Source organism: Oncorhynchus kisutch, linkage group LG16 (genome assembly GCF_002021735.2).
Source record: "Oncorhynchus kisutch isolate 150728-3 linkage group LG16, Okis_V2, whole genome shotgun sequence".
Classification (NCBI taxonomy): domain Eukaryota; kingdom Metazoa; phylum Chordata; class Actinopteri; order Salmoniformes; family Salmonidae; genus Oncorhynchus; species Oncorhynchus kisutch.
Genome location: NC_034189.2, coordinates 18,617,043 through 18,638,482, shown reverse-complemented (window position 1 = coordinate 18,638,482; position 21,440 = coordinate 18,617,043). Strand labels below are relative to the sequence as shown.

At 38.6% G+C, this 21,440-nt stretch overlaps 1 protein-coding gene and 1 long non-coding RNA gene across 2 annotated transcripts; both read left to right on the top strand.

Annotated features, from left to right (window-relative positions):
• The first annotated feature begins 951 nt into the window (after positions 1-951).
• On the top strand, positions 952-2,769 carry LOC116354067 (uncharacterized). The gene is made up of 4 exons (XM_031793090.1): positions 952-960; positions 1,078-1,363; positions 1,455-1,733; positions 2,666-2,769. The coding sequence occupies exons 1-4, from the start codon at positions 952-954 to the stop codon at positions 2,767-2,769; spliced, it is 678 nt and encodes a 225-aa protein (XP_031648950.1).
• Positions 2,770-4,835: 2,066 nt separating this feature from the next.
• Positions 4,836-5,240, top strand: LOC116353965 (uncharacterized). Its single transcript, XR_004203372.1, has 3 exons — positions 4,836-4,894; positions 5,020-5,089; positions 5,187-5,240. It is a non-coding gene; the product is annotated as an uncharacterized LOC116353965 (long non-coding RNA).
• The last annotated feature ends 16,200 nt before the right edge of the window (positions 5,241-21,440 follow it).

Below are 21,440 nucleotides of genomic sequence, written 5' to 3'. Positions count from 1 at the left end.
TCACCATGCATATATGCAAATGTTTTAATATTCTGCTCTGAATTTTCTCAACTCTGCCTGAAACTACACTGACTGTAGAGCCAAAACCTGTGTTTTCTTGAGAGAGAGTTACTCTGATGTGTTCAGTAGGGTCTGACAGTAGCTGGAGCTATAAGTGGTACAAAGACAGGAATGATTATGTAGCATCCCAGTCTGAAAGACACACTATAACAGGAGACACCCTCACCATCAGTAGAGCTGCTGAGTCTGACCAGGGTCTCTACTGGTGTCAGGGAGAGAGAAGATCCAGACCCACATCTGTCACATCTGCTCCTGCTACGCCCTCTGGTGTTCATCCAGTGTCTTCCTGACCTACAGTTCTCCCCCTGTACTCTCTCTCCCCCTCTCCCTCTGTGTGATTGTATGGTTGGAGACAGATGTGCTGGAGAGTACTGGTGCAGAGCTAGGAGAGGAGACCCAGTCTACTACAACCTGTACAGTGACCCAGTCCAGATACATGTTACTGGTGAGTCTAAAATGGTTTTATGATAAATTGATACTATTATACATTTGATCGAATGTAATTTAGGGTGTAATATTTTGTCTGCTTACTGTATCCCAACTACTGTCACTAACTTGAAGCTATATTCATGAGTAGTCCTATTGATACATTTAAAATTGTGTAATTCTTTATTCAGTTGTTTGTGAAGAGACATGTGGCTGTTCTGACCCTCCAACCCAACTGGATCCAGATATTCATTAGAGAGACTGTTACTATGAGATGTGACATACAGGGAGGAGGAGACTCTAACTGGAACTACAGATGGTATAATAATAGTCAGTTATTCATCCCCTTTAACACAAAGCCTGAGTACAGAATCAGTCCTGTCTACTGGTCTAACAGTGGATCATATACCTGTGGGGATGTAAAGGGAAACAAGTTCTCCAAGATCAGTGAAGCTGTACAACTGAATGTGTCTGGTAAGTCTATCTAATCATGTAAACATCTCCATGGGTTGCTAAGACTGAAAGTTTGAAAACTGACTCTCTCTGGCCTAAAAACAGAAACCTCAACCTGTCCTGAGTATCTCTCCTCAGTGGCTGAACCCTGGAGACTCAGTGACTCTGAGCTGTGAAGTTGACAAGACGTCTACAGGCTGGAGGTTCTCCTGGTACAGGACTGTTCCCTACAGAGCTGGGTTACCCTCCCTATCAGACAAGTCTTACTCTCTACAGCCCCTATCTGACAATGTGACTAGTGAAGACTCCTACACTCTGATCCCTGCTGGTCCTACTCCCACAGGAGGATATGTGTGTAGAGCTGGGAGAGGAGACCCAGTCTATTACACACTCTACAGTGAACCTCAGTTTCTCTGGTCAGGGGGTAAATTACTGCTTTGAAACTGCTGTGAATCATATTTAAGTCACCCTCGTGTCTATATAACTAAAGATTTGACTATCTCTCATTGTTTCAGATCTGCAGCCTTCAGTGTCTCTCAGAATAAGTCCCAACACAACTCAACACTTTAGATCAATGTCTCTCTCACTGAGCTGTGAGCTGAAGGGGAACTCTACTGGATGGAGACTGATGAGATACACAGAGAGAGGAGTAGAGTCAGGGTGTGTCTCTAACTGGGGATCAATAACAGGGTCTACATGTATCATCAGGTCCACATACACAGGGGACAGTGGAGTGTACTGGTGTGAGTCTGGATCAGGAGAGAACATTAATGCTGTCAACATCACAGTGGAGGGTACGTCTATTGTACAACATTCACACACAAAAACAACATTTCATGATGATAGGATGTTCAATTTCGTAACTGAATTGCATCGCTTATAAAATACAAGATCATAATATTTTAAGGGTGATGACTCCAGTATGCAGATTTACAGTATTATTTATATATTATGTTAAACAGCTGGTGATGTGATCCTGGAGAGCCCTGTCCATCCCCTGACTGAAGGAGACTGTGACTCTGCACTTCAAATACTGGACAACCAGCTCAAACATCAAGGCTGATTTCTACAAAGATGGAATACTCATCAAGTATGAGACCACAGGAGAGATGACCATCCCTGCAGTATCCAAATCAGATGAAAGATTCTACAAATGCAAATACCCTGACAAGGGTGAATCGCCAGAGAGCTGGATGACAGGGAGAGGTGAGAAAACTATTCTGATCACAAGTTACCTTTTCATCATCTGTGTGATAGTGATTTTAGTGTTGATGTTAACATACGTTTGGATTTGTACTCCCATAGAAAATATGATCTCTCAACTAAATTATCAAAAGATATAGGCCGGTCTATACACCAGCCCAGGATCTCCACATCTGACATCTTCACCTGCAGATCATCTGAGGTGTGAGGGGGGGGGGGGGGGGGGGGTGCTGAGGAGTATTTCTGTCTGTAATAAAGCACTTTTCGGGGGAAAAGTCATTCTGATTGACTGTGCCTGGCTCTCCAGTATGTGGTTCTGGCTCCAACTGGGGAGTTACTCCAACGTTACTCCAACGTTACTCCAACCCTTAGCTCCTCCCCTCCCCAGTCATGTGAAATCCATAGATTTTTTTCAATTGACTGATTTACTTGAACTGTAACTCAGTAAAATCATAGAAATTGTTGCACGTTGAGCTTATATTTTTGTTCAGAGTCTGATGGTGTTTTGCTGTTTTCTCTCCAGTCGTAGCTCCTGGATCCTCTACATCAGTCCTAGTAGGAGTGGTTGTGGGTCTGGCTGTTGCAGGTGTTCTACTTGTCATTCTCCTGGTCCTGCTGTGTCGATAACAAAAAAATCTCACCTTTGGTGTTTTTGTAATCATTTAACCTTTTAGTTCATGTTTAGTTAGAAACATTTCTAATTACAATAGTTTAAAACATAAATTACACTATATAATAGTATGCATTTCTTGTTACAGGTTCCTGTTTTCACAGAATATTCTTGTAATTTTATTTAACCTTTATTTTACTAGGCAAGTCAGTTAAGAACATTCTTATTTTCAATGACGGCCTAGGAACAGTGGGTTAACTGCCTGTTCAGGGGCAGAATGACAAATTTGTACCTTGTCAGCTCGGGGATTTGAACTTGCAAACTTTCAATTACTAGTCCAACACTCTAACCACTAGGCTACCCTGCCGCCCCAAAGTAACTACACCTGTCTCTCAACTATGTTAATTTAGTAACATATCGTCTTAGTTCTTCATGAGTATCTCTCTCCCTCTAGGCACCCCCAGACCCAGAGCACCAACCAGGACCCCCAACAGGACCAAGGATCTAACCAGGGGCAGGCTCCTGATGCTGGGTATACATGTCAGCAGCATGGTCAGTTTCTCAGCCCAGACTTTACCACTCTCTGTAACCTCATACACTGACTCATCAACATCCACTTTATATAACATGTTACTGTACTCTCTGTCCCTGAGGGAGAACCAACCTAACTAACCTGTCTCTCTCTTCTTTGACCAACAGGTGGTATTCACATCTACGATACGATCAATCCCTCAGACAACTACAATAATGGTACTGTATACTGTGTTATGTTTAGTATGAATACAGGATAGAGTTACTGCTGCTGTTCTTCATGTGTTTAATATGAATACAGTATAGAGTTACTGCTGCTGTTCTTCATGTGTTTAATATGAATACAGTATAGAGTTACTGCTGCTGTTCTTCATGTGTTTAATATGAATACAGGATAGAGTTACTGCTGCTGTTCTTCATGTGTTTAGTATGAATACAGTATAGAGTTACTGCTTCTGTTCTTCATGTGTTTAATATGAATACAGGATAGAGTTACTGCTGCTGTTCTTCATGTGTTTAGTATGAATACAGTATAGAGTTACTGCTTCTGTTCTTCATGTGTTTAATATGAATACAGTATAGAGTTACTGCTGCTGTTCTTCATGTGTTTAATATGAATACAGTATAGAGTTACTGCTGCTGTTCTTCATGTGTTTAATATGAATACAGTATAGAGTTACTGCTGCTGTTCATGTGTTTAATATGAATACAGTATAGAGTTACTGCTGCTGTTCATGTGTTTAATATGAATACAGGATAGAGTTACTGCTGCTGTTCTTCATGTGTTTAATATGAATACAGTATAGAGTTACTGCTGCTGTTCTTCATGTGTTTAATATGAATACAGGATAGAGTTACTGCTGCTGTTCTTCATGTGTTTAATATGAATACAGGATAGAGTTACTGCTGCTGTTCTTCATGTGTTTAATATGAATACAGTATAGAGTTACTGCTGCTGTTCTTCATGTGTTTAATATGAATACAGGATAGAGTTACTGCTGCTGTTCTTCATGTGTTTAATATGAATACAGGATAGAGTTACTGCTGCTGTTCTTCATGTGTTTAATATGAATACAGTATAGAGTTACTACTGCTGTTCTTCATGTGTTTAATATGACTAACACACTAAGACTAAGGGCTGTATTCAGTCCGTATCATAGAAGTTCAGCGTTACAGTGTGAGTTAAATTTAAAGGCAATGTTCCCACGTTAGTGGAGACTACATTCAAAATAAACACTGTATATTTAGACTCAATCAGAAATTACCTTTACATTTCTGTCTGTCAATCTGTAACCCTTCATCAATACAGACTGAATAGAGTCCTAAGTAGAGATATTAGTGTATCACCTGTATGTTTCAGATGCTGCTGCTGGACCAAGTCATGAGACATACGCCCAGATTCAACTCAAAAACTTGGACTAGAAAAAGAAGGTGACTCAACTGTGACATCAATTAATAATGTGCAGTGTATCAATGATTAGTTGAAACATTTCAATATATTTTAAAAAATACAACAAAATCTACAAAATCTCTGCCCCTCTTCCTCAGAAAAGCCAGCTGATCCAAAATAAAGTCCAGTCTACTCTGAGATGAAGACAGGGAAAGCCACAAGTAAGACCAATTCTACATGTTGGCAGTTAGTCACTAAATTCACAATTTGAAAGTTTTGATGAAGAGGCGGTATATGCAATAACCAATTCCTTCACTTGTTGACTGGAAATGTCCATTGTCATCAGCAGCTGGACCTGTTGATGTGACCTATGCTGAGGTTGTCCTCCAAAAGAAGACCAAAGCCAAGAAGAAGAGGTAAGACTGGACATCCCTCCCTCCATATTCCCCCTATCAGAACCTCATACTTCTGACCACATTGAATATCTCTGTATTTTATCCTCACTCCCTACAGAAACAACAACCCCACCTGAGGCAGATTCAGTCTATTCTCAACTTAAGCCAGGCACAACCCCAGGTAAGACTAATATCCATATGCTATTGATACTAATATGATATTTATATGTAACCCTCTCACCACAGACTTGGACAGATCAGCAAGGGAATAAGGGTGAAAACATCTCAGTGTATGAACTTGTATGATATTGACTCACTAGCAGTGGTGTAAAGTACTTAAGTGAAAATTATTTCAGGTACTACATAACGGTACAGGTTCCCCTAGGGGTACCACCCCCCCCCCCTTGTTCATCTACCCAGCGTGTCAGATTTCTAAAATGTTTTACGGCGAAAACATAGCACATCTTTATGTCAAACCACCACAAAGACACAGACGATATACAGCCATCACACAAAAGATGCAATCACAAACGCAGGATTAAAAGAAAAATAATTCACTAACCTTTTGAAAATCTTCATCAGATGACAGTATTAGGACATGTTACACAGTACATTTATGTTTTTTTCAATAATATGCCATTTATATCCATAAATCTCCATTTACATTGACGCCATGTTCAGAAAATACTCAAAAATGTCCGGGGAAATTATAGATAGCTCTGCCAGATAACAGAAATAGACATCATAAACTTTGACTAAATATACATGTTCTACATATAGTTAGAAAGATACACTGCTTCTTAATGCAACCGCTGTGTTACATTTATTTTTAACGTTACAGAATTAGTTCACTATGCAATAATCTGAGACGGCGCTCAGACGTAAGCAATATTTCTCCGCTATGTTGGAGTCAACAGAAATACAAAATTACAACATAAATATTCCCTTACCTTTGATGGTCTTCGATCAGAATGTAGTGGAAGGAGTCATACTTACCCAATACATCGTTTTGTTTCACTTCGTGTGTCCTTATAGTAGCATCTGCTAGCACTTTCTGCTGAAATGCACCCAAAATTACTTCTGGTCCCGAACAGTTGCGCATCAAAACTTCAAAATTACATATTATATGTCGACTAAACTGGTCAAACTAAGTGCAGAATCAAGCTTTAGGATGTTATAAACGTACAAAACCATTCTCAATTCAACCGGACAATCATACTGCTTCTCAGGCAATTTGGAACAAAGGAAGCTCTGTGCCCAAAGCGCGCTCTAAATGCCCATGTATTTTCTCACGACAGCCACTATTTTGCCTCCCAAAGGGTCAAAGCTCGCGGGATTTGCACAATTAAACGCTCTACTGAATGAGGAAATCTAGTGGAAGTCATAGAAAGTGTCTCCAGATCCATAGCTGGTTGGGAAGGGTGGGGGCGATGATGACAAAGTTGCCCCAAGTTTCAGGTTTCCAAAACTAGTTTGGGAGATTGCCTGCCCTGTGAGTTCTGCTATACTTACAGACATAATTCAAACGGTTTTAGAAGCTTTAGAGTGTTTTCTATCCAATAATAATTATATGCATATATTAGCAATTTTGGACAGATTTTTTTTCAGTTTACTATGGGCACGCAATTCATCCAAAGGGGGCAGTATTATGCCTAGCCCTAACAGGGTTTACACTTTGGTCTTTACTATTCCGATTTTTAACTACTTTTACTTTACATTTCTAAAGAAAATCATGTACTTTTTACTCCATATATTTTCCTTGACACCCAAAAGTACTTAGCAGGACAGGATAATGGTCCAATTCACACACTTATCAAGAGAACACGTGGTCATCCCTACTGCCTCTGATATGGCGGACTCACTAAACACAAATGCATCGTTTGTAAATTATGTCTGAGTGTCAGAGTGTGCCCCTGACTAATCGTACATTTTCAAAACAATAAAATGGTGCCATCTGGTTTGCTTATTATATGGGATTTGAAAATATTTATAATTTTCCTTTTGATATTTAAGTATATTTTAGCGATTACATTTACTTTTGATACTTTAGTATGTTTAGAACTAAATACTTGTCACGCCTTGACCTTAGATATCTCTGTTTTTCTATATATTTTGGTTAGGTCAGGGTGTGACTAGTGTGGGTACTCTAGTTTTTTGTATGTCTTGGGTGTTTTGTATGTTTAGGTTTTTTTGTATGTCTAGGGGTTTTGTATATCTATGTTGGCCTGATGTGTTTCCCAATCAAAGACAGACGTTTATCGTTGTCTCTGTTTGGGGATCATATTTAGGTAGCCCTTTTTCCCACTTTCTGGTGAGGGATCTTGACTATGTGTAGTTGCCTGTCAGCACTATATTGTATAGATTCACGTTTTGTTAGTTTGTTCGGTGTTCATTCTTTTAATAAATAGATTGTACGTATACCACGCTACGCCTTGGTCTCCTTCGTACGAAGGAGACAATACTTTTACACTTTTACTCAAGATGTATATTACTTGGTGACTTTCACTTGAGTAACTTTCTATTAAGGTATCTATACTTTTACTAAATTCTGACAATTGGGTACTTTTTGCACCACTGCTTGCTAGAGGAAAACAAGAGGCTAGGGATATTACTAATAGATAAATAAAGGCTTATATTGCTGTTTCCAGAATGTTCTCCGATGCAACAAAATGAATGACTCAAAGAAAATACAAACACACAGAATGCCATTAAATGTCAATATATTATCAATAAAACGTTAGCAGTTACACAAATACCACACAATCAATTACAATATAGGAATAAAGATATAATGAAAACGGCTGCAATGGATCTTTAAAATACTGACGTTTTTCTTTGAAGCTTGAACATGAAAGGAACACAACAGAGGATGTAGTAAAACAATATGCTTCTAATGCATGGTTTATCAGGGTACTGATGCTCATATATCATAGTATACTGTATCTACTCACAGTATATCTCTATTTTAGTCTTAGGACTTTGTTTGACTGCAAGCACAAAAAAAATTTGTGTGGTGATATGTTACAGGTCCTTGAGGGAGATGGTGGGACAAATAACTTTGTGTGGTGATATGTTACAGGTCCTTGAGGGAGATGGAGGGATAAATAACTTTGTGTGGTGATATGTTACAGGTCCTTGAGGGAGATGGAGGGATAAATAACTTTGTGTGGTGATATGTTACAGGTCCTTGAGGGAGATGGAGGGATAAATAACTTTGTGTGGTGATATGTTACAGGTCCTTGAGGGAGATGGAGGGATAAATAACTTTGTGTGGTGATATGTTACAGGTCCTTGAGGGAGATGGAGGGATAAATAACTTTGTGTGGTGATATGTTACAGGTCCTTGAGGGAGATGGAGGGATAAATAACTTTGTGTGGTGATATGTTACAGGTCCTTGAGGGAGATGGAGGGATAAATAACTTTGTGTGGTGATATGTTACAGGTCCTTGAGGGAGATGGAGGGATAAATAACTTTGTGTGGTGATATGTTACAGGTCCTTGAGGGAGATGGAGGGACACACCATCAGAGGAGAAGCAGGAGCCATCTGGGAACATGGGTTATGCATACTCGATGCACGCAAGCACACACACATGCAGGCATGCTCGCACACACACACACACACACACATGCAGACGAACACGCAAATACAGAAAAAACACATTCATTTTTACAAGTGAAGTATTCCAAAAACACATGTTTTCATGTGATAACGTGATCATATTTGAAGTTAATGTGATATCATGTGACAACATTTGAAGCAACATGTGATGACATGAAACTGTACATGTGAAAACGTACACAATAACACCTTGTACATGAAGGATTTGTATGTTATTTTAATTTACCAGATAAATACAACAAATATATTCTATTTAACCATGTGTGTATTACTGTAACAGCTTAAATAAATGATATGGTGTAATGATGATACATCTTATAAACAGCTACAGTAATTGTATCTGCTTTGGCAGGGTAGCCTAGTGGTTAGAGCATAGGACTAGTAACCAGAAGGTTGCAAGTTCAAACCCCCTAGCTGACAAGGTACAAATCTGTCGTTCTGCCCCTGAACAGGCAGTTAACCCACTGTTCCTAGGCCGTCATTGAAAATAAGAATGTTCTTAACTGACTTTTACATAAAGGTAAAATAAAATAAAAATTGTGTATTGAATTGTTGGGTTGTAAAAATACTGAAATGTATTATCATTGATTCATAATTTCTGTCATTCAGATGATAGAATAACATATTTTGTATATGAATGTCACATATACATGTTTGCTTCTAGTGACCTGTACTTTTACAATATCTTTGCATCATCAAATAAACATTTCATTTTTTATCCACCAGATGGAATGAATGCTTTGTTACAGTAAACAGATATTGTCCTCATGGTCAACTGTTCCATACAACCAACCTACTTTGGTCAGCCCTCCTTTCAGCCTAATAGAGTTCTTGTTGCTCCTCAACATTACAGGACAAATGTTAGGAAGGAAACATTGTTGACAGCCTCACAACATTGTTGACAGCCTCACTCAATAATGAAATGTTAGGCATTACATTGGATACTGACTTTAATACACAAAGAATACCCCTGGTAATAGAATACAATACAATAAAATGCAATACAATAGAATTCTCCAAACTAGTACTTTAGGTTGATCAGTTATAGTTCAGTTGTAACATCAGGAAATACTATCAGAAATACATATGAAGAACTTGAGACACATTACATCCTTTCTCTGATAAAAATATAGTGATGTGCAACATTTTATAACCCCCCTCATCTAAGATAGTAATGACCTCACTATACTTCAACATTAAACTACTGTAGTTCTACAACCAACACACACAAATGCCTTGACTGTTTAAAATAAATGAAAAAATGAAATGTGGACATTCACACCTATGATTGCAAAGGGGTCTTCCAAGTAAACAAAGGTCAGACTCATAAGTCAGAATGTGATATAACATGGAAAAAATATTGAATGTTTCCATTACTGTGTTGAATTCCAAGTGCTAACCTACCTATGCATGACTAACAGTTCTTGCATATTGCCTCCTCATCATACAGACAAGGTCAAGGTGATTAATGACATTAGTGGTTGTCTGACTCTGACTGATATTTCACCTCATGGTTGGTAAGACCACTGTTCCAGTTAGGGGGGTTATGTGTCTATGTGTTTAGACCTATGTGGTCAGACAGACAGACAGACTGACAGCAGAGGTCAAAGTGTCACTGCCATATAATTAGGAATTAGAATACTAGAATGGACATGACCCGTATTATGATGGGATAAATGGCAGCCATTTTAGTTAGGGAGTTGCTCAATCATGGTTTGCCAGTTCTATGATAAGATTTTGTGTAAAATAATGAATCTGAAGAATTGATCTGCGCTCTATGTTTGCTAGCTAGCTAGCCAGCCAGTTTCAGAGGAATGATTCCAAACATTATTTTAATCAACTGCCAATATGTCAACATTCCATGCAAACAATGCAGTCCACAGCCATACTCTGGATGAAATCAGTTGACAATAGGACTTGGAAAAGTTTGAAATGCAACATGACAACTTTCCAACAATACGCAAATGTAGACATTTATAGTCTGTTCACATATACTGAGTATACGAAACATTAAGAACACCTTCCTGATGTTGAGATACACCCCCCCCCCCCCCTTTTCCCTCAGAACAACCTCAATTAGTCGGGACGTGGACTCCACCAAGTGTTGTAAGCCTTCTTCAGGGATGCTGGCCCATGTTGACCAATGCTTCCCACAGTTGTGTCAAATTGGCTGGATGTCCTTTGGGTGGTGGTCCATTCTTGATACACACAGGAACCTGTTGAATGTGAAAAACCTAGCAACATTGCAGTTCTTGACACGCCTGGCACCTACAGTACTACCATTCAAAGGCACTTCAATCTTTTGTCTTGCCTGTTCACATCAATCCATGTCTCAATTGTGTCAAGGCTTAAACATCCTTATTTAACCTGTCTCCTACCCTTCATCTTTACTGATTGAAGTGGATTTAACAACTGACTTCAGTGAGGGATCATTGCTTCACCTTTCACCTGGTCAGTCTATGTCATGACATCAATAAGGGATCTTTCACCTGGATTCACCTGGTCAGTCTATGTCATGACATCAATAAGGGATCTTTCACCTGGATTCACCTGGTCAGTCTATGTCATGGAAAAAGCAGGTGTTCTTAATGTTTTGTATATTCTGTGTATATTTTAGAGGCTATTTATACAGACAATTGGTATGAAACCCATATAAAGTGTAATTATAAATATATGACGATATTTTAGGTTGACAATAATTCTTTTACACATTTTCTGATATATTACCTTACTTTTATTTTCCTGCATAAGTAAAATCAGGATTCTGTCTATTCTGGCATTCATTCCAATTAGACTGGTTTGGATTTCTCCCTGAACAATATGGCTGCCATCTTTACCCCATTTTGGAACTTTGAGGGTCTATGACACAGCCTTAAGTCTTCTTGGGTATGATGCTAAATCCTAATATAATATGATGCATAATCCTAATTTAATACTGTATATAACATCATATATCATAAAAATCATTTCTAATAATAATACATTTCAGAATGACACAACCTTTCAATGTCACTTTTTGTCGGCTCTCTTGGAGCCTGATACTGACAGCTGTGGAAGCAACTGTTGTTTTCTGTGAATCTATTTGTTTAACCGGTGACAGTGACACTATTATTATATTTACATACTGTCTCTATTGCTTGTTGTCCAAGGCAGGTAAATGATGTGGTGAGGTTTATTCACATGAGGTATTAGTCCTTTGATCCTAATTCATGCTTTTAAAATGACCAAACATGTACCAATGTGTATGAAATACTCAGTTACTAGTACTACTACTCCTAATACTACTACTACTACTACTACTACTGTATCACCATGGCTCACAATACATTTGACATATAGCACTCTCCACTGTGTTATTCCAGCATGACTCAACAAAAAGAGAGATGTGTGTCAGTTCATTAATGTCATGCTATTGTTATCAGATGACAGATCTCTGTAATGTGTTGCATGGAGAAGACATGTTGAGCTCCAGAAGTATCTTATAGAATAGATACGGTCATCAGTTGTCCACTTACAATACATTCCACTAGGTGTCTCATCAGTGCCATTATTCACAATATTTACGTCAATAACAGTAGCAGAGACTGAAGAGGAAGCGCGACACTCTCTCCTTTTTACTGCTTCATATACAGTCAGTCAACGAACTAAGCAGACCAGACCCAGCTGCTAACACATTGGTGTCTATGGGAGAGTCACTACTTAAGGCTTAAGCAGACCAGAACTGTGACTATTTCTTTCAATGGAAAGTGCCTGAGTAAGACCTTCATTTATCCATCATCTTTGGTAGTAGTTGGCAGTTTGGCAACTCACAGGTTGGCACAATTTCATTACAGCAGAGGTCAGCAGAAGCTTCTGCCACATTATCTATGATGTGGCTGAGAATGTGTTTCAGTTAAACGGAGACATATTTATAAATAGTTTGGCACGTTCATGTTTTCCCCATGTATTTAGTAATGAACTTCTCCAAATATATTGTTGTTCTTTTACAATTTTACCGGTATGATGAGTATTTACTGTGCGCAAGTACAATCATGTGTCGAGGAAAAGTTTGGTCAAGTTATTGGTGCATTTAACTTGAATATTTAAATGCAGTAATTTCCACGTTTGTAATCCTCCAAGTGGATACGATGTTCAGGTGGACATGAACACTAGCTACACTTACAGAAATACATTTAGTTTATTCCATAGTGTAACGTTTCTGTTATTTGTCATTTGTGCATCTCTGCTCCATGTCTGTCAGTGTCTGTCATGTCTGTGGGTAATGGGAGCTCGCGCCTCAGTGTTCATAGAGATACGTGGCCTGTGCGCCATGTTTGGGAGTCAGTACTGTTAAAAAAAATGTAACCTTTGTTCACTTCATGTACTGTGATGAAATAGTATGATTCATTCTGATTTAGACACATTTAGGGATATGAAAATTGCCTTTCACATTTAAAACCAGTTTAGTGGTTGTACTTGCCAATTGGGTATTGGTCAGGTCCTGGGTGGGGCAGGTGCATAATGTACCTGTTTGAGGTCCTGTGAGACAGATTAGATGTGGTTTCTCTCCGTCTTGCCCTCTACCTATAGATAGGACAGATTAAGCCTGATGCAGAGGCTAATCCTTTTGGGCTGTGGCCTGTGTATACACTGTATTTAGTAAATCTAGGCTGATATATTGTAGTTTGGGCTGTGGCCTGTGTATACACTGTATTTAGTAAATCTAGGCTGATATATTGTAGTTTGGGCTGTGGCCTGTGTATACACTGTACTTAGTAAATCTAGGCTGATATATTGTAGTTTGGGCTGTGGCCTGTGTATACACTGTATTTAGTAAATCTAGGCTGATATATTGTAGTTTGGGCTGTGGCCTGTGTATACACTGTATTTAGTAAATCTAGGCTGATATATTGTAGTTTGGGCTGTGGCCTGTGTATACACTGTATTTAGTAAATCTAGGCTGATATATTGTAGTTTGGGCTGTGGCCTGTGTATACACTGTATTTAGTAAATCTAGGCTGATATATTGTAGTTTGGGCTGTGGCCTGTGTATACACTGTACTTAGTAAATCTAGGCTGATATATTGTAGTTTGGGCTGTGGCCTGTGTATACACTGTATTTAGTAAATCTAGGCTGATATATTGTAGTTTGGGCTGTGGCCTGTGTATACACTGTATTTAGTAAATCTAGGCTGATATATTGTAGTTTGGGCTGTGGCCTGTGTATACACTGTATTTAGTAAATCTAGGCTGATATATTGTAGTTTGGGCTGTGGCCTGTGTATACACTGTATTTAGTAAATCTAGGCTGATATATTGTAGTTTGGGCTGTGGCCTGTGTATACACTGTATTTAGTAAATCTAGGCTGATATATTGTAGTTTGGGCTGTGGCCTGTGTATACACTGTATTTAGTAAATCTAGGCTGATATATTGTAGTTTGGGCTGTGGCCTGTGTATACACTGTATTTAGTAAATCTAGGCTGATATATTGTAGTTTGGGCTGTGGCCTGTGTATACACTGTATTTAGTAAATCTAGGCTGATATATTGTAGTTTGGGCTGTGGCCTGTGTATACACTGTATTTAGTAAATCTAGGCTGATATATTGTAGTTTGGGCTGTGGCCTGTGTATACACTGTATTTAGTAAATCTAGGCTGATATATTGTAGTTTGGGCTGTGGCCTGTGTATACACTGTATTTAGTAAATCTAGGCTGATATATTGTAGTTTGGGCTGTGGCCTGTGTATACACTGTATTTAGTAAATCTAGGCTGATATATTGTAGTTTGGGCTGTGGCCTGTGTATACACTGTATTTAGTAAATCTAGGCTGATATATTGTAGTTTGGGCTGTGGCCTGTGTATACACTGTATTTAGTAAATCTAGGCTGATATATTGTAGTTTGGGCTGTGGCCTGTGTATACACTGTATTTAGTAAATCTAGGCTGATATATTGTAGTTTGGGCTGTGGCCTGTGTATACACTGTATTTAGTAAATCTAGGCTGATATATTGTAGTTTGGGCTGTGGCCTGTGTATACACTGTATTTAGTAAATCTAGGCTGATATATTGTAGTTTGGGCTGTGGCCTGTGTATACACTGTATTTAGTAAATCTAGGCTGATATATTGTAGTTTGGGCTGTGGCCTGTGTATACACTGTATTTAGTAAATCTAGGCTGATATATTGTAGTTTGGGCTGTGGCCTGTGTATACACTGTATTTAGTAAATCTAGGCTGATATATTGTAGTTTGGGCTGTGGCCTGTGTATACACTGTATTTAGTAAATCTAGGCTGATATATTGTAGTTTGGGCTGTGGCCTGTGTATACACTGTATTTAGTAAATCTAGGCTGATATATTGTAGTTTGGGCTGTGGCCTGTGTATACACTGTATTTAGTAAATCTAGGCTGATATATTGTAGTTTGGGCTGTGGCCTGTGTATACACTGTATTTAGTAAATCTAGGCTGATATATTGTAGTTTGGGCTGTGGCCTGTGTATACACTGTATTTAGTAAATCTAGGCTGATATATTGTAGTTTGGGCTGTGGCCTGTGTATACACTGTATTTAGTAAATCTAGGCTGATATATTGTAGTTTGGGCTGTGGCCTGTGTATACACTGTATTTAGTAAATCTAGGCTGATATATTGTAGTTTGGGCTGTGGCCTGTGTATACACTGTATTTAGTAAATCTAGGCTGATATATTGTAGTTTGGGCTGTGGCCTGTGTATACACTGTATTTAGTAAATCTAGGCTGATATATTGTAGTTTGGGCTGTGGCCTGTGTATACACTGTATTTAGTAAATCTAGGCTGATATATTGTAGTTTGGGCTGTGGCCTGTGTATACACTGTATTTAGTAAATCTAGGCTGATATATTGTAGTTTGGGCTGTGGCCTGTGTATACACTGTATTTAGTAAATCTAGGCTGATATATTGTAGTTTGGGCTGTGGCCTGTGTATACACTGTATTTAGTAAATCTAGGCTGATATATTGTAGTTTGGGCTGTGGCCTGTGTATACACTGTATTTAGTAAATCTAGGCTGATATATTGTAGTTTGGGCTGTGGCCTGTGTATACACTGTATTTAGTAAATCTAGGCTGATATATTGTAGTTTGGGCTGTGGCCTGTGTATACACTGTATTTAGTAAATCTAGGCTGATATATTGTAGTTTGGGCTGTGGCCTGTGTATACACTGTATTTAGTAAATCTAGGCTGATATATTGTAGTTTGGGCTGTGGCCTGTGTATACACTGTATTTAGTAAATCTAGGCTGATATATTGTAGTTTGGGCTGTGGCCTGTGTATACACTGTATTTAGTAAATCTAGGCTGATATATTGTAGTTTGGGCTGTGGCCTGTGTATACACTGTATTTAGTAAATCTAGGCTGATATATTGTAGTTTGGGCTGTGGCCTGTGTATACACTGTATTTAGTAAATCTAGGCTGATATATTGTAGTTTGGGCTGTGGCCTGTGTATACACTGTATTTAGTAAATCTAGGCTGATATATTGTAGTTTGGGCTGTGGCCTGTGTATACACTGTATTTAGTAAATCTAGGCTGATATATTGTAGTTTGGGCTGTGGCCTGTGTATACACTGTATTTAGTAAATCTAGGCTGATATATTGTAGTTTGGGCTGTGGCCTGTGTATACACTGTATTTAGTAAATCTAGGCTGATATATTGTAGTTTGGGCTGTGGCCTGTGTATACACTGTACTTAGTAAATCTAGGCTGATATATTGTAGTTTGGGCTGTGGCCTGTGTATACACTGTATTTAGTAAATCTAGGCTGATATATTGTAGTTTGGGCTGTGGCCTGTGTATACACTGTATTTAGTAAATCTTGGCTGATATATTGTAGTTTGGGCTGTGGCCTGTGTATACACTGTATTTAGTAAATCTAGGCTGATATATTGTAGTTTGGGCTGTGGCCTGTGTATACACTGTACTTAGTAAATCTAGGCTGATATATTGTAGTTTGGGCTGTGGCCTGTGTATACACTGTATTTAGTAAATCTAGGCTGATATATTGTAGTTTGGGCTGTGGCCTGTGTATACACTGTATTTAGTAAATCTAGGCTGATATATTGTAGTTTGGGCTGTGGCCTGTGTATACACTGTATTTAGTAAATCTAGGCTGATATATTGTAGTTTGGGCTGTGGCCTGTGTATACACTGTATTTAGTAAATCTAGGCTGATATATTGTAGTTTGGGCTGTGGCCTGTGTATACACTGTATTTAGTAAATCTTGGCTGATATATTGTAGTTTGGGCTGTGGCCTGTGTATACACTGTATTTAGTAAATCTAGGCTGATATATTGTAGTTTGGGCTGTGGCCTGTGTATACACTGTACTTAGTAAATCTAGGCTGATATATTGTAGTTTGGGCTGTGGCCTGTGTATACACTGTATTTAGTAAATCTAGGCTGATATATTGTAGTTTGGGCTGTGGCCTGTGTATACACTGTATTTAGTAAATCTAGGCTGATATATTGTAGTTTGGGCTGTGGCCTGTGTATACACTGTATTTAGTAAATCTAGGCTGATATATTGTAGTTTGGGCTGTGGCCTGTGTATACACTGTATTTAGTAAATCTAGGCTGATATATTGTAGTTTGGGCTGTGGCCTGTGTATACACTGTATTTAGTAAATCTAGGCTGATATATTGTAGTTTGGGCTGTGGCCTGTGTATACACTGTATTTAGTAAATCTAGGCTGATATATTGTAGTTTGGGCTGTGGCCTGTGTATACACTGTATTTAGTAAATCTAGGCTGATATATTGTAGTTTGGGCTGTGGCCTGTGTATACACTGTATTTAGTAAATCTAGGCTGATATATTGTAGTTTGGGCTGTGGCCTGTGTATACACTGTATTTAGTAAATCTAGGCTGATATATTGTAGTTTGGGCTGTGGCCTGTGTATACACTGTATTTAGTAAATCTAGGCTGATATATTGTAGTTTGGGCTGTGGCCTGTGTATACACTGTATTTAGTAAATCTAGGCTGATATATTGTAGTTTGGGCTGTGGCCTGTGTATACACTGTATTTAGTAAATCTAGGCTGATATATTGTAGTTTGGGCTGTGGCCTGTGTATACACTGTATTTAGTAAATCTAGGCTGATATATTGTAGTTTGGGCTGTGGCCTGTGTATACACTGTACTTAGTAAATCTAGGCTGATATATTGTAGTTTGGGCTGTGGCCTGTGTATACACTGTATTTAGTAAATCTAGGCTGATATATTGTAGTTTGGGCTGTGGCCTGTGTATACACTGTATTTAGTAAATCTTGGCTGATATATTGTAGTTTGGGCTGTGGCCTGTGTATACACTGTATTTAGTAAATCTAGGCTGATATATTGTAGTTTGGGCTGTGGCCTGTGTATACACTGTACTTAGTAAATCTAGGCTGATATATTGTAGTTTGGGCTGTGGCCTGTGTATACACTGTATTTAGTAAATCTAGGCTGATATATTGTAGTTTGGGCTGTGGCCTGTGTATACACTGTATTTAGTAAATCTAGGCTGATATATTGTAGTTTGGGCTGTGGCCTGTGTATACACTGTATTTAGTAAATCTAGGCTGATATATTGTAGTTTGGGCTGTGGCCTGTGTATACACTGTATTTAGTAAATCTAGGCTGATATATTGTAGTTTGGGCTGTGGCCTGTGTATACACTGTATTTAGTAAATCTAGGCTGATATATTGTAGTTTGGGCTGTGGCCTGTGTATACACTGTATTTAGTAAATCTAGGCTGATATATTGTAGTTTGGGCTGTGGCCTGTGTATACACTGTACTTAGTAAATCTAGGCTGATATATTGTAGTTTGGGCTGTGGCCTGTGTATACACTGTATTTAGTAAATCTAGGCTGATATATTGTAGTTTGGGCTGTGGCCTGTGTATACACTGTATTTAGTAAATCTTGGCTGATATATTGTAGTTTGGGCTGTGGCCTGTGTATACACTGTATTTAGTAAATCTAGGCTGATATATTGTAGTTTGGGCTGTGGCCTGTGTATACACTGTACTTAGTAAATCTAGGCTGATATATTGTAGTTTGGGCTGTGGCCTGTGTATACACTGTATTTAGTAAATCTAGGCTGATATATTGTAGTTTGGGCTGTGGCCTGTGTATACACTGTATTTAGTAAATCTAGGCTGATATATTGTAGTTTGGGCTGTGGCCTGTGTATACACTGTATTTAGTAAATCTAGGCTGATATATTGTAGTTTGGGCTGTGGCCTGTGTATACACTGTACTTAGTAAATCTAGGCTGATATATTGTAGTTTGGGCTGTGGCCTGTGTATACACTGTATTTAGTAAATCTAGGCTGATATATTGTAGTTTGGGCTGTGGCCTGTGTATACACTGTATTTAGTAAATCTTGGCTGATATATTGTAGTTTGGGCTGTGGCCTGTGTATACACTGTATTTAGTAAATCTAGGCTGATATATTGTAGTTTGGGCTGTGGCCTGTGTATACACTGTACTTAGTAAATCTAGGCTGATATATTGTAGTTTGGGCTGTGGCCTGTGTATACACTGTATTTAGTAAATCTAGGCTGATATATTGTAGTTTGGGCTGTGGCCTGTGTATACACTGTATTTAGTAAATCTAGGCTGATATATTGTAGTTTGGGCTGTGGCCTGTGTATACACTGTATTTAGTAAATCTAGGCTGATATATTGTAGTTTGGGCTGTGGCCTGTGTATACACTGTATTTAGTAAATCTAGGCTGATATATTGTAGTTTGGGCTGTGGCCTGTGTATACACTGTATTTAGTAAATCTAGGCTGATATATTGTAGTTTGGGCTGTGGCCTGTGTATACACTGTATTTAGTAAATCTAGGCTGATATATTGTAGTTTGGGCTGTGGCCTGTGTATACACTGTATTTAGTAAATCTAGGCTGATATATTGTAGTTTGGGCTGTGGCCTGTGTATACACTGTATTTAGTAAATCTAGGCTGATATATTGTAGTTTGGGCTGTGGCCTGTGTATACACTGTATTTAGTAAATCTAGGCTGATATATTGTAGTTTGGGCTGTGGCCTGTGTATACACTGTATTTAGTAAATCTAGGCTGATATATTGTAGTTTGGGCTGTGGCCTGTGTATACACTGTATTTAGTAAATCTAGGCTGATATATTGTAGTTTGGGCTGTGGCCTGTGTATACACTGTATTTAGTAAATCTAGGCTGATATATTGTAGTTTGGGCTGTGGCCTGTGTATACACTGTATTTAGTAAATCTAGGCTGATATATTGTAGTTTGGGCTGTGGCCTGTGTATACACTGTATTTAGTAAATCTAGGCTGATATATTGTAGTTTGGGCTGTGGCCTGTGTATACACTGTATTTAGTAAATCTAGGCTGATATATTGTAGTTTGGGCTGTGGCCTGTGTATACACTGTATTTAGTAAATCTAGGCTGATATATTGTAGTTTGGGCTGTGGCCTGTGTATACACTGTATTTAGTAAATCTAGGCTGATATATTGTAGTTTGGGCTGTGGCCTGTGTATACACTGTATTTAGTAAATCTAGGCTGATATATTGTAGTTTGGGCTGTGGCCTGTGTATACACTGTATTTAGTAAATCTAGGCTGATATATTGTAGTTTGGGCTGTGGCCTGTGTATACACTGTATTTAGTAAATCTAGGCTGATATATTGTAGTTTGGGCTGTGGCCTGTGTATACACTGTATTTAGTAAATCTAGGCTGATATATTGTAGGTCTATTTATATGGCGCTTTCACTGTTGGATCAACAAGAACTGTTAATACATTTACACTTTGAGCACTTCAACCTGCCTTGCTTCCTGCAACATTGTTGCCCTTACAACTGCTACCAGGTCCCCAATTTATATATGTTTGTAACCTTTTCAACCAATCAAAACAAAGGTTGGACCACTTAAGTCAGTTGTTTGTGTGTATGCCTCTGTGCACAAAGTCTGTGAAATGGTACACTGGTTTGTTATAGTTACCACAAACCAACAACCCTCCTCAAACAGAGAGGAGTTGAGTGGTTATGGTTGGATCTCTTCCTCTTTAGCAGTGAGGGTTTGTGAAGGAGGGTGGTGTGTGTGAAGCTGTTTTTTTCCACTGTGGTCAGAGAGAGACAAATGGAGAGGGTTGTAGATGTCAAAATGATGAATAGGCCTATACAGGAAAAGGTGTATGGGGCTTTCTGTGTTTATCAGAGAGACAGATGTCAATGTTATTTTAGCATACAGTATACTGTAGTTCACTTGTCATATTTATTTCTCGTTTACATTTAATCTATCACTGACAGTGGCGGTCAGTGCCGTTTAAGATGAGGGAGGACAATTTCTTTCCTTATGAACATGGCCTTATTTCTATTACAGCATATTGGATGACTGTTTTTCAAATTCCATTCACCCAGTTCAATGTAACAACGATGGGTTTACGCTACTACATGATACAAACATTTTCCCTATTCCCATCATGAGGTTACAAGCCTATGACAAATTTGAGGTGACAGTCAGTGACACACTCTTGCCTGAATCTAGTTGATCTAGGGTGTAATCATTAATCCTGTTGCAAACGAGAGTTTCTATTGGATGAATTCAGGTACGTTTATTCCCATTTGCTTCCGTTTAAGAAAAGTTTTTCAACAGAATCGGCGGAATGAACACACCACTGATCACATGTAAACATGGGTCACTTTCATAGCAGCCACGTTGTATTCCTTCTTGCATATATGCGCTCTCCTCCTCTCACCTTTT